This window comes from Borostomias antarcticus, assembly GCF_949987555.1.
Source record: "Borostomias antarcticus genome assembly, chromosome: 12".
Lineage (NCBI taxonomy): Eukaryota > Metazoa > Chordata > Actinopteri > Stomiiformes > Stomiidae > Borostomias > Borostomias antarcticus.
The window spans coordinates 20,684,844-20,711,942 of record NC_140245.1 but is presented as its reverse complement, the minus strand read 5'-3'; the positions used below and the strand labels follow the sequence as shown (position 1 = coordinate 20,711,942).

General features: G+C 43.6%; 1 protein-coding gene across 2 annotated transcripts in view; it reads left to right on the top strand.

Moving 5' to 3' along the window:
• pspc1 (paraspeckle component 1) overlaps positions 1 to 25,786 on the top strand; it is a 35,654-nt gene extending 9,868 nt beyond the window's left edge. Inside the window, exons 7-9 of one of the 2 annotated variants that reach the window (XM_084446837.1) lie at positions 4,801 to 4,858; positions 7,047 to 7,186; positions 8,488 to 8,729. In XM_084446837.1, coding sequence (XP_084302963.1) covers positions 4,801 to 4,858; positions 7,047 to 7,186; positions 8,488 to 8,718 — 429 coding nt within the window. In that variant the 3' untranslated portion in view covers positions 8,719 to 8,729. Of the gene's footprint in view, positions 1 to 4,800; positions 4,859 to 7,046; positions 7,187 to 8,487; positions 8,730 to 25,644 lie in introns of those variants that run through there. The other variant, XM_084446838.1, reaches the window with a different exon arrangement.
• Positions 25,787 to 27,099: the final 1,313 nt, after the last annotated feature.

Here is a 27,099-nt window from a genome sequence, read left to right as displayed (position 1 = left end):
TTTGATGTAGGCTACGCTGTGCACAGGCACCCTCTTTTTAACAGCTGAATGCATGTAGCCTATTTGTTTTTATTTGCATTCATTAATTAATAATTAATAAACTATTTGACAACGGGAAGAGCAGAGTTGCATCCGACATATCGTTTTAGGCAACAAGTTGTGCCTAATAGCCTACAAATGAATGAGCTCATTCAGCTCAATGGGATACGACCGCATATCAGCAAGTGCCGTATAGGTGCCTCTCCGGAGCGGGAGATGGCAGAACAGCATGGAAGATTTCGCTGGCGCCATAGTTATCATTTTTAATGTGGCGCAAAGAGTTACATTAATGTACATTAGGCCTACACCTTCATAAGAGTTCAGTTGATGTAAAAGTTTATTCCGAACGTCCTTCTCACCTATCAAAATACCGGTCGGCCGAAAAAAAAGTTCATTGAATTCAAACCAAGCCCAGGAGGCCTATTACATAAAATTACTTCTAAATTGCCGTGTTAGTAATAAAATGCTTACCTCATGCTTAGCCGTGCGTTTCTCCTGGGTGGCTTGCCGTTTCCAGTTCATCTTCTCGATCCTAAAGTAGCCTAACCCTCACTGTATTCCGGTTCATACAGCTAACCACGTATGTCCAATTCCAGAAGTAGACTTTCAAAATCATCTTCATGCATATCAGCTAGAAAATTGCCTTCTGCCATGGGCATAAGCAGATCCTGTCTGTTTTCATCCACAGGGTGTTGTGGCTCTCTTGCCGGAGCGTGGGTGCCGCCCCTCATTTTAGGTGTGGGCAGGGACAGAAAAATGCGGAACTAGAAGTTGTAGTTCTGAGCATAATGGACCAAATCTCTACAATTGACATCAAATGCATCATTTGACATCATTTGTAGAGTTTTTTTGGTTTTTGAAAGTGAGAAAAATAGCCCCAGGAAACACTGAGGGAAGGAAAACCACATTAATTGTAACATATTGCACATTTTGGAATGATACAAGGCTTAATGCGGTGATACAAGGCTTAATGCGGTGAAGTGCCCCTTTAAGGGCCACTTTTGATTGTTAAAAAATATTCTGAGGACCACCTTCCCAAATATATGAGGAAAAAAAACTGGTGGTCCATCAGTTTGCACATCCGAGGGCGAGGGAAAGTTTGCTAGCAAGCTACGTCAGCTGAACACATTCGGATGTGATTGGCGTGGTGATATTCATACATAACTGGTCAGTGAAATTATGCATTTTAACTTGAAATGTTTTATTTAGATGTGAATTCTTGAGTACATTAAGATATAAAAATTAACTAGCTTTGTAAATTAGTGTTGTGCCCCAGGCCACCGCTAATGTTGAACCTGTTATACTAACATGAAATAATGAGTATTTGCTCCTAACCTCAGTCTGTGTGTCTGTCTGTCTGTCTGTCTGTGTGTGTGTGTGGTGCGGATAATCAGCTGATCAACTAATTCTAAAGACCAAATTCCAAACTCTGTTTGATGATAAATGTCTGTATTTGCAGGTTTACACTTAAAACAACAATATGTTAGTCAGGCATCGCCAGACCAATTCACAAATACAAATTAGTCTGGAAACTCTTAGTTCACCAAAATGCCTCTGGCCGCAATTGGATAGACCTACAACCAATCAGAGCAAGGAAACAGGGTTTTTCTCTATCACAGTCATATTAGATAAACGGATCACACTTTACAATAAGGGTCACAAAAAACATTAGTTAACTGTTAACTAATGCTAATTTAGGGTTAGGTTAGGTTACTAATGTTAATTAATACCTTAGTTAAGGTTAGGATTAGGGTTAGGGTTAGATGAGTTAACCTTAGTTAACATAAATAACATTAGTTAATGGTTAATAGAGACATTAGTTAACTTACTTAATGCATTAACTAATGCTTATTAATGTACCCTTATTGTAAAGTGTTACCGATAAACGTGATTGGCCTGACCAAGGAACGGTTGGGTGGAAATCTCTCTAAACGGGAGCGTTACCAGACTGTTCTGTGGAGAGAAACAGAAACTCACATGATCAGGATGGCAATGCCAGGCTACCAATATATAGTATTTTATGAATTAAAATGTCTTTATATTGTTATGATAAGTGAAGAAGGATCTTTGGTAGGCCGCTTTTCGGCTTTGAGTTTGCAAAATAACATTTTAGTTTGATGTTTGACAGTTTATGTCAAGAGACAGGCATTCATTGAATACTAAGCATTTCATTAAAGTTAATGAGTAGGCTGTATTTTGATTCACACAAGCAATACCAGGCTACTCGGGGTTAACCGTTTATTTAAGCAATAAGACACGAGAGGGAGTGTCTTATTGCTGAGTGTCTTATTGCTTTTATACAACAGCACTGCACTGTAATTAAATATATATTTTTTTTTTTAAATATGGGTTTAGTGTTCAATTTCGCTAAATTGTGTTGCTTTCAGCGCTCCGCAATCCGAAATAGTTCCCAATTGTTTACCGTTGCTATAGGCGACTTACAGCTGGACTGGTCCACAACGTAAATAGAGCAAGCAAGCAAGCTAGCGGCTAATATGAACTTTATAAAAGTGTGTCCCAAAGTGTCGCTTTTAACTAAGAAAAACAACCTTTCCAGTTTCAATACGTTTATTACTCACAATGGTAGGATATGTGACAGTTGGTGTATCGAATGTGAATCGCTGATTTGAATACACTGTATCACGCAAGATTAATAGCCTACATACATCATCACGTCATGATACAATGTATCAAAGCGTAGTGATACATTTACCGGTGATTTGCCCGTTGGTATATTGTGGTTATAGCACGGCTTGGAATGCGTCTTAGCCAATCACAATACACGGTCGGAACTAGCTATTGTATAATGAAATAACTGTCCATCGCTAGCATGTGGGTGTGTGGACTGCTTGATCCAGACCGTTTTTTGTGTTCTTTCGGGTTTGTTGTGGATGTGCATGCGTGCGTTGGTGAGGAATGTTGTGTGCTGTTTAAAATGTTGTGGAACCCTTTGCATCTGTCAGGTAAGTATGCTTAGGTTGAGAACACACTGCTGGTTTACAGCATTAGAATTTGATTTTTAATGAGACTGAGATTCAACAGCATGTCAAGATTTTGAATGTATGTCTTCTACAGTATAAGTAGGCCTGTACTTATTGATACTGTACTAGCATGATCTGTATCATTGGACCAGATTGGTCTGACAGTCAGTCTAACATTTTCATTCTGCATGTAAACCCATTGACTATCAGTATAGTGTAGTCCCATGCCTATTATTTTAATAATGATAATAATAATAATGGTAATAATAATCAATTTTATTTATAAAGAACATTACCTCATTTCCTGAACTTTATCTAGCTTTTATGTTTTAATGAAAACTCCTGAGAGACATCAGGTCATTTTCCTCATCTTGAATATAAAACTGCTTAATGGGGGCTGGTTCAGAGTGGCAGTAACCAGGGTCTTTCATGTGTAAGGCCTCTCACATGGCTGTCTCATGCAAATTTGACCCTCTATGTACTAAGAAAATTATTTCATGAAAAGAGTGGGAACGCTGATGGCAATCATTAAAGCTGCATGAGATAATTTTTATAGTTAAATGTTTTATTTTATATTTAAATATTTCTGTTAATAGTTTATGAATTGGCTTTAACAAGACTTTTTTTGTGACATGAGACCGCATGAGACCCTGTGAATTTATTATTTTATTTTAGATCAGTGTACTGGCTAGTACACTGTACTGCTAGTGTACTACAGTTGCTAGTGTACTACTACTTTTTATCTCATGCAGCTTTAAGTTACATAGAAATGTGCCGTCTAGATCTGACATGCTCCCTATTCCACATGGCAGATTGGTGATGTTTATTCTAGACACTATATCTATCTGGACATTGAGCTCTTTATTTTATAATGTATTGGGGATGGGGTGGTCAAGTAATGTTTACTATTCATTTTTGTAATCATTTTGGTCTGTGAGCCGAGTGAGCATCTGAGACTGTGTGTGTGTGTGTGTGTGTGTGTGTGTGTGTGTGTGTGTGTGTGTGTGTGTGTGTGTGTGTGTGTGTGTGTGTGTGTGTGTGTGTGTGTGTGTGTGTGTGTGTGTGTCAGTCATACCCTTGCGTGAGTGTGTAGACCCCTGGGTTATTTGAATATTTAGGCATCAATCCCTGTTTTGTAACATTGAGTGGGAGAGAGTTTGAGAGAAGAATTTGAGAGAAAATGTATACAGTGATGTATTTTGATGTTTTGCATATAGATGTTTGTGTACTAATCATACGTTTGTTTGACATTCATGGGGAGCATTTGTCACCTTTTAGATAAGATTTAAATCTTCATAATAAGAAACAACCTTGAAATCTCATACAGTAGGTTGTATTTACCATGAACAAGATCCAATCAGCCATCAACTTTGGATGAAATAACTTTCATATTTCAGCTTTTTATTACACTACACTCTTGCAGAACACTTATGTCCCTCAAAAATGAACCTTATGAACACTTAGAATCAATTTTGCATAAATCTAGGCTAGCTACTTGTGTATTGGTTTGACAAATCTGAATTGACCTAGTCTACATACTCAGTTAATTAACCCACTTTCTTTCTATATTTTTGGCATTTCCAATCCAACAGCAAACATACAATCTTTTTTTTCTTTAAACTGACGCTTAGACGTCTGCCCTACAAACTGACGTCTGCCCTATCGTGTATTCTGTGGTTGTAAAGTATCCAGGCCCTATGTGAGGACTGGTCCTCCGGGGGAGGGGGGGTTGTTGTGTTCTCAAGGTTTACGGGTCCACCCTCTTCTTCGCCTCTTCCAGAGAGAACAGGATATGAGAATGGGTGAACTGGGCCCTCGTGGAGGAATTAATATGGGAGGTAGGGTCAAATCGGTGACTCACTCTCTACTGATTGGTCTGGAAAAGAAAAAAAGAAAACTACCACTACGTCCTCCACTAGCCCTCAGCCCCCTCTGTACTTGTAGATCTGAAGGAATGGGATAGGTCTAAGCAGTGTTGTTCATCTTTTCCCCCCTAGCTTATTTTTTTGTATTTGCAGTTTTGTTCGACTGGTCCGAGTTCCCTCAGATCTGCAGACATTGCGTGGGTGTGGGGCTAGGAGCAGAGGCTGGGGACGTAGTTAGCCTAGTCTAGGACTCCATGACTGGGACAAGCTGTGTGAGGCTCATGGTGGATTTTCACCTTCATATCGATGTAATCCAGGTCTGCACATCACCAAGACTAAACAAGCAGTGAAATGAAACCTCAGTAACCAAAGTGTTTGCCATGAAATGATCTTCTCTTCATATAAGTGTTTGCAGAATGGTACTGGTGTTGGGAGGAGCTGAATGGGTAAATGTCTCTTAATATAAGTAGATTGTGTGTGTGCATGGTGTTGTATGAGAGTGTATTGGCGAGTGGTATTGAGAGGACAAACTAGTCCATGTAAGCATATATGACTAGAGTATTGTTTTACTAATGGAGTACCAAAGTCAATGCAATGCTTTCTGAATTTTCAGACCTGTTGTAACGACTAAGCAATGTTGTAACGACTAAGCAATGTTTTACCAGAGAAGATAGTCATCGCATAGCCCATCAAAACTTCCAAGGTCGTTCATTCATTACTAAACTACCACAGATTAAAAAAAAAAAAAACTCAATTTGCCAGCATATTGCTTACTCTTCCTTTCTGCAAGTCGTTCCTTTCTGCAAGCTTCCTGGCTCTCAAGCCTGTGACTCTGACCCCAGACGAGGAGCGACGGACCGTCGCGCTGAGATTAAACCACCCACCCTCAGGAGTGGCGGCCCAAGATCCCACTTCCCCGATCCCACTTCCCAGTTCCACTCCCCTGTGGCATCCGGCCATATCTGGATCCAGTGGGCGGCTGTACCGGAACCCGATGCTTAGACTGCTGACTTTTTATTTCCTTAACGGTACATTTAGTTGTCATTAGCAGTCGGAACAGTACATATCGCTTGAAGACAGTTTTATGTAGGCTACTGCAAAATTGTTCTTTTCAGTTCTTGCAGTTATTTGTTTGTTGCAATGGTCGTGATGCTTCTCAGGCTTTCTTAATGTTCGCTTTTGCCACTTTTCTGGTAGTGGACTGTCATCGGATCATTTTCACTTCACTACCTGTATCCCACCGCTTTGGAATATATGGATGTCATCCTCTTTCAGCAGTGTGGCGCTTTAGATACAACTGTTACTATGAATTCCTCACTATCACAACTTCTACAATAACATTTCTTGTGATCGACTGGTCAAAACCATACTGATCTAGAAGGGTCTGTCCTGATCTCTTATTGTAGGGCGATGAACTCTGTGAATGGGGTTCTGGGTGTACATTTGTCATATCTGCAGTGAATGGGGTTCTGGGTGTACATTTGTCATATCTGCAGTGAATGGGGTTCTGGGTGTACATTTGTTTATCTCCAATAAAATGTGTTGTAGCCCAGTCTTTACTGGAAAGGGAGATGTGCAGTCCTGGATTTTAGCGTATCTGGATTTTACGATTGTCTTATCTTTCAACAATGGAACAGGGTTTCTCACAGCTTGTCCCTCACAGCTTTCACTGTAATGACTGAACAAGCCATTTATTTGCTCTTGTTCTAAAGGTCTGTAGACTGTTTAGATTCAGACGACTAGGCCTATATAACGTTGGTTTTTGGTTGTCTCGCTTCACTGTGTACCTGATAAGGGGGTTGCATTCATTTTAAAGTTTGGGGAGGCAGTACATTTGTCTTGGCAGAACATTTGCCTTTAAACATTTTCCCAACTCTACCCTCTGAATGTACCTGGTATTTCATCACAATCAGTGACTTGTTACAAATTATGCCAGCAATAAATTCCACTGTGACTACAGTCAGATTTTGGAGACATTGGTAATAGTTCATTTGTCTGACTCATATTTTTAATTACTTCTGTAACCAACAGCCAACGTTAATTAGCTCTGTTTTTCAACATTTGTGATACAAGCTACACCAATAGAAACATTTCCATAGGATTCATTGTGGGTTGAGTTAACTTGCAGTGACCAAACAGTGCTACGTTGTTTTGCGTGTAGATGGGTTTAACCCTGCCCCGGTTGCCGGGGCTGGTGGTAACCAGGGCCCCCCTCAAATGATGGGCATGGGCATGAGTGGAAGGGGCGGAGCCATGGGCCCAGAGGGAACTCCAAACATGATGCCAGAGAACGGAGCTATGGTAATGTATGCGCTAATATGGGCGCGCTCTCTCTCTCATTCTCTCTCTCTCTCTCTCTCCCTCCCTTCTCTCTCTCTCCCCCTTTCAACCGTGTGTGCTGAATAGAAACAGCATTGTGGGTTAGGGTTTCGCATTTGATCAACAGTAGATTCATTTAAAAACGTCTTTGAATCCTCTTTTTTCAGTGATATTTGACATAGGCATGTCTCTAAACTGTAAAATTAAAACTATTTGATAGGCTACATTAAGTATGCCCAGAGATGCATCCAAGTTTGCCTCAGGTTCACTCAGCAGTAGTGTAGCTCCATGTTATTCCAAGCTGTATACTTAGCAGAGCCCCTGCTTCAAAGCTCGTCTCCATGTTGGAGAAGTGAATATCATTTGAAAAACATTCGGACCTTCATATATTCTATAACAAGTGGACCTTCATATATTCTATGGAGATCACAGTGGATAACAAGTGGATACTGCTAGTACAGCACACCTTATTTTGCGCCCGTCACTAATGGACTGATTCCTGTCTCCCTCTTGTCTCTGCCCTGGAAACCCCACTTCTGCTGCAACCTTCCGACTGCCTTCTCATTGCGCCCCCCAAAAAACCACCGGGCACCATGAACTCCAAAACATTGTTTTCCTGAATATCCCAACGTTGTCTTGTTCACATCTCTCCCCTGACACCTGACCCTCTACGTACTACCCTGTCCTTGTACATACTACCCTGACCCACTACCTACTACCATTACCCTCTACATACTACCTTGACCCTTTACATACTACCCTGGCCCTCTACATACTACCATTACCGTCTACATACTACCATTACCCTCTAAACACTACCCTGAACCTCTACATACTATCCCGATCCTCTACACACTACCCTGACCCTCTACATACTACCATTACCCTCTAAATACTACCCTGACTCTACGTACTACAATGACCCTCTACATACTACCCTGACCATCTACATACTACCCTGACCGTCTACATACTACCACGACCCTCTACATACTACCACGACCCTCTACATTCTACCCCGATCCTCTACATACTACCCCAACCCTCTACATTCTACCTTGACACTCTATACTACCCTGACCCTCTACATACTACTCTGGCCCTCTACATACTACCTTCTACATTCTACCCTCTCTACATACTACCATGACCCACTACATTCTACCTTGACACTATACTACCCTGACCATCTATGTACTACCTTGATCCTCTACATACTACCCTGACCCTCTATGTACTACTCTGACCCTCTGTCCACTGACCTGGACCTCTTCGTACTGTAGCGCAACGAGCGCTTCTCCCAGGGAGGCCCCGGTCAGATGGGCTCCTCCATGGGGGGCCGTCCCGGGGTGGACTCCCCCCAGCAGCAGCAGCAGCAGCAGCAGGGCATGGGGGGCGGGCCCGGACCCGGCTCTCTGTCCAGCGTGGCAGGAGCAGGGCCTCAGGCCTTCGGGAGGGGAACCCCTGTGGGGGGGAACTTTGAAGGGCCCAACAACAAACGACGCAGATACTGATTGATCTAGAACCTCTCCTTACTCTTTTTTTTTTTTTTTACGCTGATCTGGCTTTTCGATTCTCATTGCATTTTTGTTTAATGCAGTACGACCTAGGGCCCAAGGTTTGACCTTATTGCTTTTCTCCGCTCACATTTTAAAGAGCTTTTCTTTATTATAAATAGTTTTACTGTTAGGCCCACTTGTTTTGTTTCTGCTTCTATGCTTTTTAATGTACCCTCAAGCTTCTCCATGTGTGCTTGATATTGACTAAACATTTTGATAGCATGTGCCAGGTCCTCTGTTCATGTGAAACGGCAAATCTTCAATGATGCCAGACAAAGAAAGGCCAGTATCAGCTGCAAGTACCAGCTGCCAGTATCAGCGCAGCAAACTCCTCTGTAGGCCGGTCTGTAGATAGCTTCAACTCAAAGCATATGGCCAATGTGTGATAATGTTTGTGGTGTGAGAGCCTGGAAAAATAGTCTTGTGTTCTTCTTTGCTGGCTGCTGCACAAGGGCAGTGACAGTCGTGATCCATGTCCTTTTCCTGGATTAGAATTTACAAAAAATTCACCATTGAAATCGCTTACAGTGTGCTCTGGAATTTATAAACAGTGAAATGATTAGACTAGTAGTACTTTCTCCTGTTCCTGTAGTGTAATAGTACATAACCTGCATGTCTGCAATGGTTACTTTGATAGTATCCAATCAATATATCCCTCCATGGAATGTTTCTCAGTTGCAACACATGATGTTGTTTGATAACTGCAATAAAACAAATGTGAAATGTAAGCCTTGTGTAGTTGCTAATTTCAGTTAAATAGGTTTTTGTTTCTTCTAACCCTTATGTGGTTAAATTCCAGTCCGAGGCATTTTGGTCACCCTGGTGCTTTTGGCTCTTTCTCACCAGAGACCGTCAATCAGGGTTTTCTGGACTCCTACTCGTCCAGACAGACTCTTTTCTAGACTCCTGTCATGTCCAGACAGACTATTTTCTAGACTCCTCTCCCGTCGTGTCCAGACAGACTCTTTTCTAGACTCCCGTTGTGTCCAGACAGACTCTTTTCTAGACTCCTGTCATGTCCAGACAGACTCTTTTCTAGACTCCTGTCATGTCCAGACAGACTCTTTTCTAGACTCCTCTCTCGTCGTGTCAATCAATCAATCAATCAATCAAAGCTTTATTTATAAAGCTCCAGACAGACTCTTTTCTAGACTCCTGTCATGTCCAGACAGACTGTTTTCACCCATCAACTTGTTTTGATAATGGATACTGCTGTGTTGTTTACTTAATTTGAATCAATACTTAAGTTATACTTGTATCACCCTTGAGATTTGAAGTATTCAACAAGAGAGATATACAGTACTTCTGTAATATGTAAAATATAGCCTACTGACTATATACTGTACTACATCTACCCTTGGCAAGATGTAGCCTAGGCAGGCCTATCATCTGATATCTTTGGTCAGATGGCATGTTTGGGGCTTATACGTTTCCTCTGTTGATCTCAAACACACACAGCATATTTATTTAACCGGTAGTTAATAAGATAAGACTATTAATCCCAGGGGTAGTGTGTCACAGCAGTAGAGTGACAGAACAGAAAAGGGACTGCATAGAGAATCAAGTTAAATATACATACACAGTGCACAGAGTACAATAATAACAAGCAAGAGAAGCATGGGTGCGCTCAGGCGCTGTTATACAGTCTGATGACAAAGGACCACCTGAACTGCTCTGTTTTGCACCTGGGAGGGGTGAGCCTGTGGCTAAAGGTTCTCCCCATCTGCCACAGCTCATCATGGAGGGGATGGGAGGGGTTGTCCAGGATGGACTTCAGTTTGTCCCTCATCCTCCTCTCCACTACAGCCTCCAGACTGTCCAGTTGTTGCCCAACAACAGAGCTGGCCTTCCTCACCAGCTTGTTTAGTTGGTCTCCCTTGTCCTGATGCTGCCTCCCCAGCCAAACCACAGTAAAGAACAGTGTGCTGGCTACCACGGACTGGTAGAACATCTGCAGCAGCCTGCTGCACACATCAAAGGACCTGAGCCTCCTGAGGAAGAGCAGCCTGCTCTGTCCTTTCATGAGTCCACCATCTCACTTTCCTCCCCCTGGATGGTAACAGGGGGTTGGGGGCCTCCTGCTGTGTCAGAAGTCCAACAGCATCTCCTTGGTCTTACTGATGATGAGTTGGAACTGGCTCTCCTCAGACCATCTAAAGAATCTCCCGACCACACCTCTGTATTCCTCCTTGTCCTCACTCTGAGAACCTCTGAAGGTGGCATGTTCCAGATTTGTGGCTGAGGTCAGAGGTGTAAAGGCAAAGGGTGAATAGGAAAAGTGACAGTACAGTTCCTTAGGGGGCGCCAGTATTGCTCATCACCACATCGGACTAGCAGCCCTGCAGTTGGACATCTGCAAGCTGGAGGGGTGGTGTTGAATGCGTTGGAGAAGTTAAAAAAAAAAACACGACTTCCACATAGGGATGTAACGGTATGAAAATTTCATATCACGGTCACAGTGTCCAAAATGACAGCGGTTATCTGTATTATCACAGTATTTTTATATTTATCTTTATTTTTTGTATTTTTTTCATATGATGAAAACGTTCAAAAAGTACTGATACACACTCTGGAATCATTTCAACAACTTCAATTTTTTTTTTTTTTTTTTTTTTTTTTTTTTAACACAAATAACATTGGGAAAGCCAGACCTCTCAATAGCTAGAAAGGGATCATGTCCTTTGCTATGTAATATGGAAGGACTACAGTCGGGTCTTTTGCATTTCTGAATGTGGGCGCATAAGCAGCCTTTTTGTGCGTGGCTGTAAGCCAGCGCACCTAGTATAGCGTTTGTCCGCTTATCACTCCCTCCCTCCGTCACTCCGGACAATGTTGGCCTGCATTTCTCTGTTGGCACCACAAGAGGCAATAGTCCCAGCACACAAAAATACCAAAATCAACCCGCCAATCTCCCCTGCACAAGTAGAGTAATGGTGAGAGCACTGGACTCACCCGGGAGACTGGGGTTCAAGACTCGGTGGGGATGACTTTATGGGACTATACCCCAAACCTCCACATGTTCATCCTTTCACTCCAACCTTGCCTTATAGGTCAGATCCTGTCTGAACCCCCAACCCTTATTCTAACCTCAAGCCAAAACCAACCCGGCGATCTCCATTGAAAGTAGTTATGCCTCTCTTTCAATACAAAAGGGAAAGTGAAACTTAAGCATTATGCATAGCCTCTACCAGCAGAGCGTGTGACTCGACTAGTGTTTTTACAAAAAAATGGGTTACAAAGCTTCAGTTTACATTATTGACACAACACAAGCTATTAGCAAGTTAGACAGACAAATCATGACATCCCCCATTCTAAAGTCCTCACGTATTGAGCTAAAATGGGGTGGTGGTCATGGAGATGAATCATGAGGTTGGTAGTGTTGCTCCCTTTCTCGGCTACTTTCTTTTTGCATCTGCAGACAGGGTTACACTCTTAAATCAAGTTTCCCCCAGCATTCTTCAAATAACCAAAATAGGTACAAACTTCAGATCCTCTTAGAAGGCAGAAAAATCTCCGCTGGTCCACCTTGCAATTCCGGCACAACAACCAAATCCATGTTGCATGCTGCGCCTACGCACTGCTGCGTGTGTCTGTGAGACTTACTAGTTTCATTTTCCTCAGAAGTCGAAACTGGGAATGACGTTTTAATGATAAACGTCAGGAATTTTACCGTGGTTTACCGCAAAACCGGTAACTGTTTCATCCCTACTCCCACTGTGCATCATCCACGCTAATTCAGGCCTGGTACGTGAACTGCACTGGGTCTAGGAAGTCGCTCACCATGGGCCTAAGGCGTTGCAGAACCAGTCTCAAAGATCATCATGACATGCAATGTCAGTGCCAAGGGCGTAGGACTGATTTAAACATTGGGGGGGAAACATCCTTTACCTTTTTTTTTTTTTTTAACTTTACTATTATCTGGAGGTACCATTAGCAGGAGCAGTCAATATTGAGTCAGCCACAAAATGAAATGATAAATGCAATCTCTGGGTTAAATACTGTACATACAGCACTACCAACTTTTTTGTTACAGTATTCAACACTGTTTCTGTTATATAAACATTCTTTGTCCTATTTTCCAGTTTTGAACATTCTCTGTTTCTGTTATATACATTCTTTGTCATATTTTTCAGTTTTGAACATTCTGTTTCTGCTATACATTCTTTGTTCTATTTTACAGTTTTCAACATTCTGTTTCTGCTATACATTGTTTTGAACATTCTCTCTTTTTGCTATACATTCTTTGTCCTATTTTACAGTTCATAATGCAGCCAGGGAAATTCCTTGTACCACCTCTCTTGGAAACTTAAAACCCTGTTAGACAGCACTTAAGTCTGTATGAACTTTGGCTGTGGTTGATATGTCTCTGTCCTCTGGCTTGGATCTTCAATGTCACTCAACTCGCTGTCCCTGTTTCTGCTTTGGTCTCTGCTCTGAACCCCCTAAAGTGAAAAAGTCACAACCTCACTCAAAGCCATGAGACTACACTTACTACAAGCAATGCCAAAATGTTTGTGAAAGCTCTGATCACACAGCCCAAAACTCTAGCTCACAAAGGCTAATACAGGTTAATACTTCTCTCTTACCTGTTGGTCTTCTCCTCTCTCGCCCTCTCTTTGTCTGCCTGTCTCACTCTCCACCACGATCTGATGTTCCTGCATGATGTTAAGAGCTGTTAGCTCTTCAGAGAACACCATACAGTTACTCTAAAAAAAAATAAAAAAAAATACAGTAACAGTACTGAACTTAACCATTACAAGGCTACATATATATATATATGGTTTTGTCACAGACTGAACCATTTATTTTTAGAATTTCACACAAACCACTTATTTAAAATAGATGCAGAAATGCTCACCAATCAATCATCACCTCAGCTGTGCTTGTTCAAAACAGTAGCACAATAATGGCGAACCGATGTTTAGACTTTGTTTTACAACTGAAAGTACATTTAAAAAGTACAGAAGGTACCAGTACCGTATCGGTTTAATTATGAACGGTACCCAACCCTATTGTTTACAAAAGAAGAAAGCATGTCATCACTAAGCCTTTTTAAGACCTCACCTCAGGCCCTGTATCTTCCTCTCCTCTCCATACTACTACTGCTGCCTTCCAGTTCTTAAAAATATAATATGGCTGTAGTAATGCATGGTAAAGCTCCAGGTAGCCCATTTTAAATGAAATCAGAGAGAGATTAGTCCCTGCCACTGAAGTCACAGAGCTGAATAACTACTTGAAAACTGACTAAAGAGGCACAAACTTGGCCTATAGTATTATTTATGTTTGTTGACCGGAGAAACTGACATTGAATAGGCTGCAACTCAACCTTCATATTTAATCTGTTCTCCTTTCTGGGTTTAACAAATCAATTTTAAAACCTCACCTCACACGCTGCAGCTCCCCCTGCCTGCTCTCCTGTCTCTACTGCATCGTTTGCACCACATCCTGCAAGATTACATGCTAGATTTATTAAAATAATGTTATACCAGGGCTGGTACAGTAAATGATTGACTGTCTTGTCCTTGTGTATGCAAAATCTGTAGCTAACTTTACTCACAGTAACATTACTCCTTTAAAAAAAAAAAAAAAAAAACAGTTGTGTTGTCCTGTGACCGTTTTCTTTTCTAGGGGTGTGGCATAATGTTATGCTGAAATCAGATGACAAAACAATACATTAAGGTTAAGCCTAACACCAAGTCCTAGCTAGCTAATGTTAGCTACAGGATTGAAACGAGACTATCCTGACGTTAACACACACTTTTTGAGAACTTCTTAAGCATAGTTAATGTTAACTAACACATTAGCCCAAACCCTACACTAGACGTTAGCTAAACAAGCCGTTTTCATAGCTAAACTTGACGTTAGTTAGCTTTGCCAGTTAGCTAACATTAGACCCAGTGAAGCTGGTCAGTGATTGGCCAATATTCATTGATGTCAAAACAAGCCATCCTAGTCACAGTGTTGCGCTTTTCAAAATAAACGTATTACACGCAGGCTACATTTTTTTCTCCGCCCGCACCACAGTGTAATTATTGGGGGGGACAAATCCAACTGGACACATCCCCCCCGTTTCCTACGCCTATGGTCAGTGCCATTGGTCTGGAGTCATTGAGTAACCTGGCGTCACCATCCTGATCATGTAATCTCACATTCAGCTCTCCGCTGATCAGTCTTGACTTCTCCACATCGATTTCCAGAAATTACATTTTAACCCAGCCAACCAGGGACTGCGTTCTAACTGCTGTTCTGCCTCCCATATGAAATACAGGCCGTTGTGGCAAAACAGTCTCCTGAAGCAACGAGCGGTAGTGGGGCTGGGTGGGGACAGAAACATGTCTGATTGGTGGAGCTCGTGCTGTCACACTGTAGGATTGTGGGTAGTTGCTTTCCATATGAGAGCAATAGTTTGAGGGGGACAGGATGAGAACATAATTCAAAATACTGTCAAATTGTCTTTGAGTAAAAAGTAAGTAGCCTTGAAGAACCAATGGTTCTTGAGCCTAGAGGCCCATAGGTCAGGAGCCCATCTCCTGATTCCTTAGCGTAAGGCAGTTTGATGTACAAGTACACCACCTGGACAGGACACTGTCATATGACATAAGTCGCAGGGACTTATCCCCAATCCAAACCTTGATGCTGAGTGCCAGGAGGAGACCGGGGTTGAAGACCCGGTGGGGATGACTTTATGGGACTATACCCCAAACCTCCACATGTTCATCCTTTCACTCCAACATTTACCCCTTGCCGTATAGGTCAGATCCTGTCCCAACCCCAACCCTTATTCTAATCCCAACCCACACTAGGGACTGGAAGGAGGACACCAAAACCAACCTGCCGATCTCCACTGCACAAATAGAGTAGTGGTCAGAGCATTGGACTCACACCTGGGAGACCGGGATTCAAGACCCGGTGGGGATATAGGACTATATACCCCAAACCTCCACATGTTCATCCTTTCACTCCAACCTTTACTCCTTGCCTTATAGGTCAGATCCTACCCCAATCCTTATTCTAACCCCAACCCACACTAGGGACTGGAAGAAGGACACCAAAACCAACCTGCTGATCTCCACTGCACAAGTAGAGTAGTTGTCAGAGCATTGGATTCCCACCCAGGAGACCGGGGTTCAAGACCCGGTGGGGATGACTTTATTGGACTGTATCCCAAACCTCCACACGTTCATCCTTTCACTCCAACATTTTTATCCCTTACCTAAATTCCACAAGTAGAGTACTGGTCAGAGCATTGGACTCCCACGCGGGACATTCTCAGAGATTACCGTCTACTTACTTCACCACCTAAACGGAAGTGCATACAGCAAGCAGGTAATGGCTTTTGTCCAGAAACAGAACTTGAACCAATTGCAGCAAAATAGCTAACGTTACAGGAATAATCAACAGCTTTAGCTACTGACCGCTACCATTAATGTTATGGAAGCTGCTGCTAATTGTTGTGAGCTCATGAGCTAACTGGCTATCCCGCTCTTATTGGGCTGGATTAGCATTGGAAGCTATTTTTATTTATGGCCTACTATTGTATTTATTATGTATTTGATGCATTGTGACTGTGGCTTGTATTTTATTTTGGGGCTTATAGAGATGGACGGTTGCCTGTGTTTTAGTACTGCACATACTATGTTATTCTTGTGTGGTTATGTATGTTGTCTGTATGCTGCTGAAAGAAATCGAATTTCCCCTTTGGGGATCAATAAAGGGTATTGTATCGTAGCATTGGGACTGTTGTGTCCAGGCGACAAGACCTTCCATCCATCCATCTTCATCCGCTTATCCGGGGTCGGGTCGCGGAGGCAGCAGCTCCAGCAGGGGGCCCCAGACATCCCTTTCCCTAGCAGCATCAACCAGCTCTGCCTGGGGAATCTTTAGCCGCTCACAGGCCAGTGCGGAGATGTAGTCCCGCCACCTAGTCCTGGGTCTACCCCGCGGCCTCCTCCCAGCCGGACACGCCTGGAACACCTCCCTAGGGAGGCGCCCAGGAGGCATCCTCACTAGATGACCGAACCACCTCAACTGGCTCCTTTTGACGCAAAGGAGCAGCGGCTCTACTCCGAGTCTCTCCCGGATGACTGAACTTCTCACCCGATCTCTCAGGGAGACCCCAGCCACCCTCCGGAGAAAACTCATTTCGGCCGCTTGTATCCGTGATCTCGTTCTTTCGGTCATGACCCATCCTTCATGACCATAGGTGAGGGTGGGGACGAAGAAAGACCGGTAGATCGAGAGATTTGCCTTTTGGCTCAGCTCTCTTTTCGTCACAACAGTGCGGTAAAGCGACTGCAGAACCGCACCAGCTGCTCCGATTCTCCGGCCAAACTCCCTCTCCATGGTTCCCTCACTCGTGAACAAGACCCCCAGATACTTGAACTCCTTCACTTGGGGTAAGGACTCATTTCCTACTCGGAGCGGACAGGCCACCGGTTTCCTGCTGAGAACCATGGCCTCAGATTTAGGAGTGCTGATTCTCATCCCAGCCGCTTCACTCAGTTGCAAACCTATCCAGAGAGTGCTGGAGGTCGCAGGCAGATGATGCCATCAGGACCACATCATCTGCAAAAAGCAGGGACGTGATCCCCAGCTCACCGAACTGCAAACCCACCTCCCCACGGCTACGCCTCGATATCCTGTCCATGAAAATCACAAACAGGATTGGTGACAAAGCGCAGCCCTGGTGGAGGCCAACCCCCACCGGAAAGGAAGACGACTTACTGCCGAGGACCCGGACACAGCTCTCGCTCTGGGTGTACAGGGATTAGATGGCCCTAAGTAGGGACCCCCTCACCCCATACTCCCGCATAACCCTCCACAAGACCTCTCGAGGGACCCGGTCGTAAGCCTTCTCCAAGTCCACAAAACACATGTAGACAGGTTGGGCCAACTCCCAAGCCCCCTCCAAGATCCTTGCGAGAGTGAAGAGCTGGTCGGTAGTTCCACGACCAGGACCAAATCCGCATCGTTCCTCTTCAATCTGAGGTTCGACTATCGGCCGGACCCTCCTTTCCAGCACCTTGGAGTAAACTTTCCCTCGGAGGCTGAGTAATGTGATGCCTCTATAATTCGCACACACCCTCTGGTCCCCTTTTTTGAATATTGGGACCACCACCCCAGTCTGCCACTCCTTTGGCACTGACCCAGACTTCCACGCAATGTTAAAGAGGCGTGTCAACCAAGACAGCCCCTCTACACCCAGCGCCTTCAGCATTTCTGGACGGATCTCATCAGTCCCTGGGGCTCTGCCACTGTGGAGTTGTTTGACTACCTCAGTGACCTCCTCCAAGGAAATTGACGACCCCCCATCATCTTCCGGCTCTGCCTCGATCGTAGAGGGTGGATTAGTCGGGTTCAGGAGTTCCTCAAAGTGCTCCTTCCAACGCTCAACAACCTCCTCAGTTGAGGTCAGCAGTGTCCCCTCCTTGCTGTATACAGCTTGGATGGTCCCCCGCTTTCCCTTCCTGAGGTGTCTGATGGTCTTCCAGAAACACTTTGGTGCCGACCGAAAGTCCTTCTCCATGGTTTCTAGAGGGTGACAAACTAACATAACTTAAACGTTTTATTTTTATTTTTAGTAAAACTATACTGGGATACTCTCCTAAAGACAAACTGTGCATAAAGGCTAATGGCTACCCTAAATGAAACTATGAGGAAGTGCGCATGAGGTAGAAGAGGGGAGAAAAATGACAAATAAATGAGTCTGTCAGCAGAACTGCCTGGACCATAATTTAAAACATTAAATATCTTTAAAATCATGTCACAGCACAGTGTGGTTTCAGACTATGACTTAAGCAATAAAGGGTTACATGTTAATGTCACACGTATGTAACATGGATGTTTAAGCAGTTTTTAAAATGTTTGTTAAAAGCACCATGATGGGTGAAAAACTAAACCAAAGACTAAACAATAAAACCAAGGTACACACTCAATTGGAGAACAAAAGACAAATTTTAAGATACACAGGAAACACCAGGGACAATGCACAGCTACAGCAAATAATGAACAAAGAACTGGACTGGGGGAGCTACATGTAGGCTATATATACACAGCCTATCAAGACAGGTGGAAACCAATCAAACAATCAGTGGCACAGGTGTCCTCAATCAGTCAATTTAGCCAGTTGAAGTCATAGGGTCCGCTATTGGGGCAGGGTTGCCAACAACGTCTGATTGTTGGAGACATTACTCTTGCACTATAGGATTGTGGGTAGTGTATTTGTTCCTGTATGATCATCAGTAGTTTGAGGGGACAAAATGAGGACAGACTTCAAAATACTGTCAGATATTCCGTTTTTGAATTAAAATTCTAAAAAAAGTTAATGTCATAAACACTTTTTTCATTTTTTGAGCGGGTATTTGCAGTAGCTGCATACAGTACTTTTAACAGTGAAACATTTTGATATGCGGTGGGCTCAATTTTGGATATTTAAAAAATCTGTGAAGATCTTTTGTGAAGGACAGTCTGAATATGTTGTGTAGCAATTGGGGTGTCAATTGACCAAAAAATGTGGGAGTAGTAGGGTTTAGTAGATTTAACAGTTTTTGAGAAAAACCGAGTGATGGACTTCATAATTCCTGCCAGCTCAAAGCATATGGAGGTTTCTGCTCACTTGGGCCTACATTTCCGTAGTGGTTATGAAGTGATGGCACGTACGACTGATTCGTTATGATGTTTTAACACTTTGGAGGGTTGCTGTAGCACCACCATCAGGACTATTGACCCACAATGCCAATTGAGGACTTCTGGCACAGGACTGGACATCACCATGGAGTTTGGTGATTTTTCATGCATGGGAAGTCAGACTTCCTAGGAAGAAGATTCAGGTTCAGATTCAGAATATTAGGAAATACAAGAGGGATCAGCAACTGAGCTGCCGGACACCTAACAAGAAAAAGAGTATGCTCGGAGTAAAATATATTTTTGTTGTTTTTCTGACTGGATTATGCGAGTGAAGGCAAGTACTACCGACCACTGAAATCGTTCTGGGCGGCTAGAAGTTCAGACGGTATCACAAAAGGGACTTTCTTTTTACGAGGAAGTGTGGCTTCGAGGCTAGTCATTGAGAGGACTGAGATGTTCTTTTGTGGGCACCAGAACAATGTGTCCAATGTTTTTCAAGTTGACTGTACATTTTCAGCTCTTTTTTCAGATGTTTTAAAGCTGTATTCTGCATGAATTAAATGAACAATGAGGATTATTTAATTGTGATGTGCTGTCCCTGTAACCCTGTGTTAAGGGCGCCATAATAGGCCGCAGAAATGAATCAATGATTGTGTGAAAGAATGAATGAATGAATGAGGGCCGACCTTGTATGACCATCTCACACAGCTCAAGAATCCAGAATGGTGGGTTTTGACTATGGGCCACTCTTGTTAGACCGGATCCCCGAAACAGATTTTACAGAAGTCTGATGGATGTGAAAGAGTGGTTTTGGAAAAGGTAAAACATTTCACTTCAGCCAGTGTTTTTACTGTGTGAAACCATGTGGGAACATGAGCACGCCATTCAACGTGTGTGTGTGTGTGTGTGTGCGCGTGCGTGCGTGCGCGCGCGCAAGAGAGAAGGGAAGATGTGTTGCCGTTTGTGAGAAAGTGAGAAGGATGGCTAGAGAAAGTGTTTGAGAGTTTTTCTGTGTGAATAAAGATTTGTGGGAAATGTCTTTTCCTCCCTGTGGCTCTGCTCTGAAACCAGCAGACATGCATACATTGATTGAATTGTGATGTGTGCTAAAATACTAGGCAGCCCGGTGTAAGATTTTTTTCCATTAAAGGGGTAGCACAGAATTCTGGACATAGAGCCTCATTTACAACTTATCCATAATGTTGTTGATTGATTGCGAAAATTCAGCTGATTCTATCCTGTCTCTCGTGCTGTGCTGTCCATGGTACAGATTCATTCCCCTGTTCCATCTGGTTTAGAGACCAGTACGATGGGGCTCGACCACCTGCTTTGCGACTCTTCGATGACCCCTAGCTTCAGCATGTTCTGGATCTCCATCTTTACGGCAGTTCTCCGGGCCTCTGTGCTGTCCAGGAGGAGTGTGGATGTAATGGTGGGCCAACATCATGCGTCCGGGGAGGTCCGAGAAGATGTCCATGTGTTGCATTACCAACTCCTTGAGGTCTTGGACTTGGGTCAAGCCCAGTTGCTGTCCACGAGGTACTTCCGGGATGGTTGTCTGGGTCAGGAACGCCGATACCATCGGGGATCGACACCATCGGGGCTCGACACCTCGGTTTTCTGAAAGGCCTTCAGTAGGTTAACATGATATAGTTGCGTTGTTTTCCCCCTCCCCAGCTGTCTCACCCGATAATTTACCTCACTCACTTTTTCCACTATTTCGTAGAGCCCCCTCCATCGAGCTAAAAATGTACACTCCACAGTCAGGACTAAGACCAATACCAGATCTCCTGGGTTAAATTATCGTAACACTGCCACCTGTTTTAGACCCTGGCTTGACTTAATTTGGCCTGCTCCATATACTCTCGCACAAGGGGCCATACCTGTGGAAGTTGTTGCTGCATCGTATCCACGTGTTCTATGACTGACCGATGGGGGGATGGCTGAGACTCCCAGGTCTCCTTGGCGATGTCTAGCAGGCCGCATGATGTCCGCCCAAAGAGGAGTTCAAAAGGGGAGAACCCTGTCGAAGCCTGGGGCACCTCCTGGATGGCAAAGAGGACGTAGGGTAGCAGGAGGTCCCAATTTCTCATCTCTTACTCTGTGACCTTCCGCAGCATCTGTTTTAGGGTCTTGTTGAAATGTTACACAAACCCGTCCATCTGGGGGTAGTAGACAGACGTTCTCAGTTGCTTCACCTTTAGGAGTCGCAGCACCTCCTTGAGGACAGAGCCGACCCGACTGAATAAGGTAACCAGCTCCTTGGCCACAGACTTCGCGTTCAGAGGGGTAGGGCCTCAGGCTGCCTGGTGGCATAATCTAGAATCACAAGTATGTATCTGACTTGACTTTCACCATGCAATACAGTAAATTGTTGCGTGTGAAAAAATAAGGGGTTGAAAGATGACTCACTGGGTCAATGGGCTGTCCGTCATGGACTTTGCCATTTTCCCAGGCGTGACAGAGGTTGCTGGAGGTTGGGGTATGAGTTGCAGCTGAGGAGAATAAAGCATGTAAAGCGGCCCTGTGGCAACCTCCCGCCCTGCGACCAAGGGGAGGATGCCACCACTTCAAAAATGATTGGATAAAAACTCAAACGAGCCCCCGTGTGTCCTCATATTTGATTTGGTTTGGGTGCACTGTGGTGTTTTTAAGTGAGCTTTCTTTGAATGCTAGCCGTTTCTACTGCATTGCGCTAACATCGGCATGCCGTGAATGCCCAAACAAGGGACAGCATGGTATCAGCTGAAAATCTTCTCCATCAATCAACAACATTATAGGAAAGTCGTAAATGAGGCTCTGTCCAAAATTCTGAACTACCTCTACGGCCACATTCATTTGAATATAACTCTTATTAGGGTTTAGTCCCGCATCCAAAAATTGGGCTTGGCACCATGAATCGAAAAGAAATAGTTTCCCATGGGAAGAATGACAAACTACTCATGTTTCTCAACAATTAATTTAATACAAGTGAATAGAATTACAACAATTGACAATGGTATCAGATGAATAATAGACCAAACTTTCAAGACATGACTAGCCTTTGTAATACAGGTCATCATTTAGAAGCATTAATTGAAACCTACAGACGAATAACCATGTAAGTGACATTTACAGTTTTATTAGGGGTTCTTTGTATGCAATTTGCTAGGTGCTATATAACATTGTGCCTGTGATAAATATAACACAACATTTGCTGGGTTGAAAGATGACTGCAATACAGGGTAGATGGCGCTGTCATACCCTACTAGTAAATCCAACTAGAACAAGGTACAAACCTTAGCTGGTCTTGCTGGATTTACTGTGTGGCCTGTCTGTCTGTCAATCTACCCCCGTATCTGTCAGTTACCCCCGTCAGTCAAGTCACCCCTGTCTGTCAGTCTACCCTCCTGTCTGTCAGTCTACCCTCCTGTTTATGGTCATGGGGGCATATCCGTAGGTCGTCCAGGTAATGACCCCTTAATTACCTCTCTCTAGGTCGTCCTCAGACGAGCCCTCCGTCAGCGTTTCCAGTCCTCCCGATCCTCTGTACATCTGGCTAGCTCGCCTGTGCTTTCCGCTCCTGCTTCTTTCTTGAGTACGTCCACGTATGTTGGTGTGGGACGCCATCGTGACCCACAGCCCCAGTCTGCTGGCTGTCAGCTTCTGGTGTCTCTGGCAGTGACCAGCCAGCCTCATTCTCCTGGCGGCTATTTATCACTCACCCTTCTTGACCCCCCCATACAGATGCTTGTTGGTAACATGCTCACTCTTGTTGATGTTAAGTACTGCATGCAGCATTCTGGTGTAGCACCCATCCAGGGACTTCTGGAGGGTGGGCTTCAGGGTCCAGCATTCACAGCCATATAGGAGAACGGACTCCACCGTTGCATAGAAAAAGCTGAGTTTGATTCGTCGCGGGAGGTTGGAGTTCCCCACACTGGCCATGCCGTTCAGGGCCCTCCATGCAAGCGCCTTCCTCACTTTAAGGTTTTACTCGGACGAGTTGACCCATGAGCCCAGGTATTTGAAGTCATTGACTTCCCTCAGAGCAGTGCGTCCTGTTGTTATTAGAGGTGGATGGTCCGGGAGGGTTACCGTTACCATTTATTACAGCTTACTGTTTTGTAATCTGTGTTTTCTGATGTTTGCATCAAAATAGGGTAAAATACACAGCACTACATAGATGTGTACTTGCAAGTGCTGTATATCATTCATACAAAACATTAAGATGGTCTGTACACCTGTTACTGATCAAGGTCTCCCCAAAAAATCCAAACGCACATATATATATATATATATATCTGCCCTGACGAAGGCCTCTTGGTCGAAACATGTAGGCATTTTTAAATGTTCATCATGAACTAGCCCATTAATAAAGGCTTTTTAATTTTGTACCAGAAGAGCTGGTACAAAAAGTAAAAGTTTTCTTTTCCTTGGTATTATGACTCCCTGCTAAAGAGCACCTTCTTGGTTCACCTGCCTCAACCCACTTGACCACTCAGTCTGCTGTTTTGCACATATATGGTTATTCGTCTATAGGCTTCACTTAATAACTTATTTTACCAGTTCAAAAGTTGAGACTGCATCCCACCTAAAAAAAGGAAAGGGACAAACTCAGTCTCCAAGATCTTTATTTCAAACCCACCTTCTCCTTTTCCCTTCCCATTCATAGTTAGAGTAGAGTTCATAGTTTTGGGCGGGTTCCAGAATGGAACGTCCACATTTTACCACCTTTTGTAGTGGAACTAACAACCAAGCAGAGTTTAAATGCATCTTCCTGGACAACTTCCAGTTGTCAAAGACCCATATCCATTTGTCCATTATGTCTTTGCTTAGTCATTTATGACAAAGGGAATCTATTTGGACTCATTTTCCACATGCCATAGTTTCCAAGAGAATCAGAATTGGTTTTATTGCCAGGTAGGTTTTGACACATATTAGGAATTTGTTCTGCGCTGTTGATGCATAACACTAATATATAGACCGGGTGCAAGGACTAGATAGGACAGTGTAAAGACAGGACAGTGCAAAATGTTGTGCAATGTGTGTATACGGTGTGTACAATTTGTTCATGTGTGTGCAATGTTTTTCTATATGGAATATGTTTAGTGTTGTCGTGTGTGTGCATTCAGAGGCCATATGCAAGGAGTGTAACAGGGACAAGGTCAGAGGGGAGAGTCAGAGGATTCTGAAGACCAGTCTGAAAGACTCACTCACAAAAGAACGTCAAACTGAACCTTCCACTCAAAATCAAACTGATGATTCTATAAAATTATTATTACTAATATAAACTAGTACTTTTATGCATGCGTCACTTTAATAATTTGCAGAATTATGTAGAACCTTACAACGGGCAAGTTGGACACCAGAGTAAGATGGGTTTTGTAGGTGTGTCTGCGTGGGAGGGTAGCACATGCATGAATGAAAGAATGAATGAATGAATACAACTTTAATTGGTAAGATGGAATATCCTAATAATAATAATACAGTATATATATAGCTCCTTTACCGATAAGTTGGACACCAGAGTAAGCGCATGAATGAAATAAACTTAAATTGGTAAGATGGAATATCCAAATAATAATAATACAGTATATTTATATAGCTCCTTTACCGATGCTTATCACCTGCTGACACATGGGCTGTGGATGAAGTGAGCTAACTGCCCCATCCATAGCGCTTTAGCAGCTGAAGCCTCCACAGCTCCGGAGGTGTGAAGGAGGGGCAGGTGGGGCTCTTCTACCAACATGGCACCCAGCTGGGGGACTCTCAGCTGCCACCGCACGACGTAACGTTACAGTGGGTCTCCATGAGTGACACCTGAGGCAGCTGGGGTGATTAGGTGGCCATTGGAGAGCATGAAGGCCGGATTAGAAATATGTCTTATATACTCGGCTACTAAAGAGTGTAACGTGCTATCTGCTGCCGTTTATCTGCCCAGGCATGAGGTTAGAATATACTCTCCTAGCAAGCCCAGTGGTGTGAACTGAATAACAGCGGTTTCAAATTCTCCTGTGATCATAACTGTAACGACTTTGGGGCCCTCTCTCCTGTCAGACTGCTGTATCCAACTCGTCCCCCGGGTCATCACACACACACACACAGCCTATGTGTTACGGTTCATCCTGTCAGTAGTATGAATGTGTTGTATAAGCTCTAAGCAGTGTGTGTTGGTGTGCAGACTGTGGGAAGGCCCAGGGCTTGGGCTGTCTGGGCAGACAGAACAGAGGGTTACGTCAGTGTGATTTAATCCTCTCTCTTTCCCTCCCTCAGGTCCACTTTCCCAGAATGCAGCAGGGGTGACACAGGAGCAGGTGAATGGACGGACACACACACCTACCTATTCATAAATGTATGAGTGTACACATTCCTAGCTACACACACACACTCTCACCTTTTATAATCCAATTCAACTCGTTTCACTCGGACCAGGTAAGTGTTTCTCTTCATCACAGTGCCATCTTATCAACCCTGAATAAAGCAGAAGGTTCCTGAACCCTGTGTCTGATGCCTCAATATAAACTTCATTGAATGTTTTTATGCTAATTCATAATACTGTACATCCACTGCTGTAATGTTAATCATGTATTACTTAAATTGTCACACAAAGAGAATATATGACTAAATGTAGGAAGATTTGCACATTCTCACTATTTTGGACCTTAGACACTATCTATGGTCTGTCTACCATGAGCCTGACATAGACGTAAATGTGTTGGGATCAACGACAGTACAGTATGTATGCCCCGTTGACTTCCATTGTAGCCCAGTGAGGAACCTGCAGAAAAACTGCAGCTACCTGTAACTCAATACTGGAAACATCAATGAAATTATGGTTTAAGTCTTTAAGGGTATAAAGAATCCAGAGAATATTGAGGTCCCCTGGTTCTTCTAGTTTATTCCAAAATTAGTAGAGAAATGACTGCTCTTCTCTTACTCTTTAAGAGGAAAGATATTGAGTTCTGAAAAATAGCCCCAAGTCACGTATTTGCATCACTGTAGATGAAATCATTCATCTCCCTCACATGGCCAACGCTCCGTGGACAAGCCTGAAGCCTGGATGTTCTCACCAGGTAGGAGGTTCATACACATTGTGCTTCTTGCCGTAGTCTGAAACTGATTATTAAAATTGCCTCTTACTGGCCTATCTTCACTGCCCCTGATGAAAAGTCCTTGCTTGAGATTTTTCCAATGAGACACAAAATATACAATTTGTGGAGTGTGTGAGTTTCATCCAAATATTTGCCTGTAGGATTATTACAAGGACAGGGTCTCTGGCGCTCGCCCTGAAAAGAGGTCAGTCCTCACTGGCTGAAATGTGTGAGATAATCATGCGAGAGAGAGAGGGAGAGGATGATGGAGCAGGGTTGAGGCCGGGGGAAGTGCCCAGGCCAGCTGTGTGTTTTTCAAATGTCTTTTATTACGTCTAAACAGGCATGTAGAGTACGGCCGGCGTTGTAAGCCCAGGGAACAGGCAACTGCTTGTAGAGATATGAGCAAAACGGCCCCAGAGAACGGCAGTAAATATATTGAACAATGATTCTTCTTTGTGAAGTATTAAAAGTCTGTCGTCTGTCTTTTGAGTTTGACTCAAGACCAAAATGGACAATAATATTCCTGTGAATGTTTCATTATGTGGCGTCCTCCTGAGTGAACTGGGTCGTCAGCAGAGGAACAAGCTGCAGGGTGAAACACTTTATTGCACCAGTTATTGGGGAGGGAGAAAGT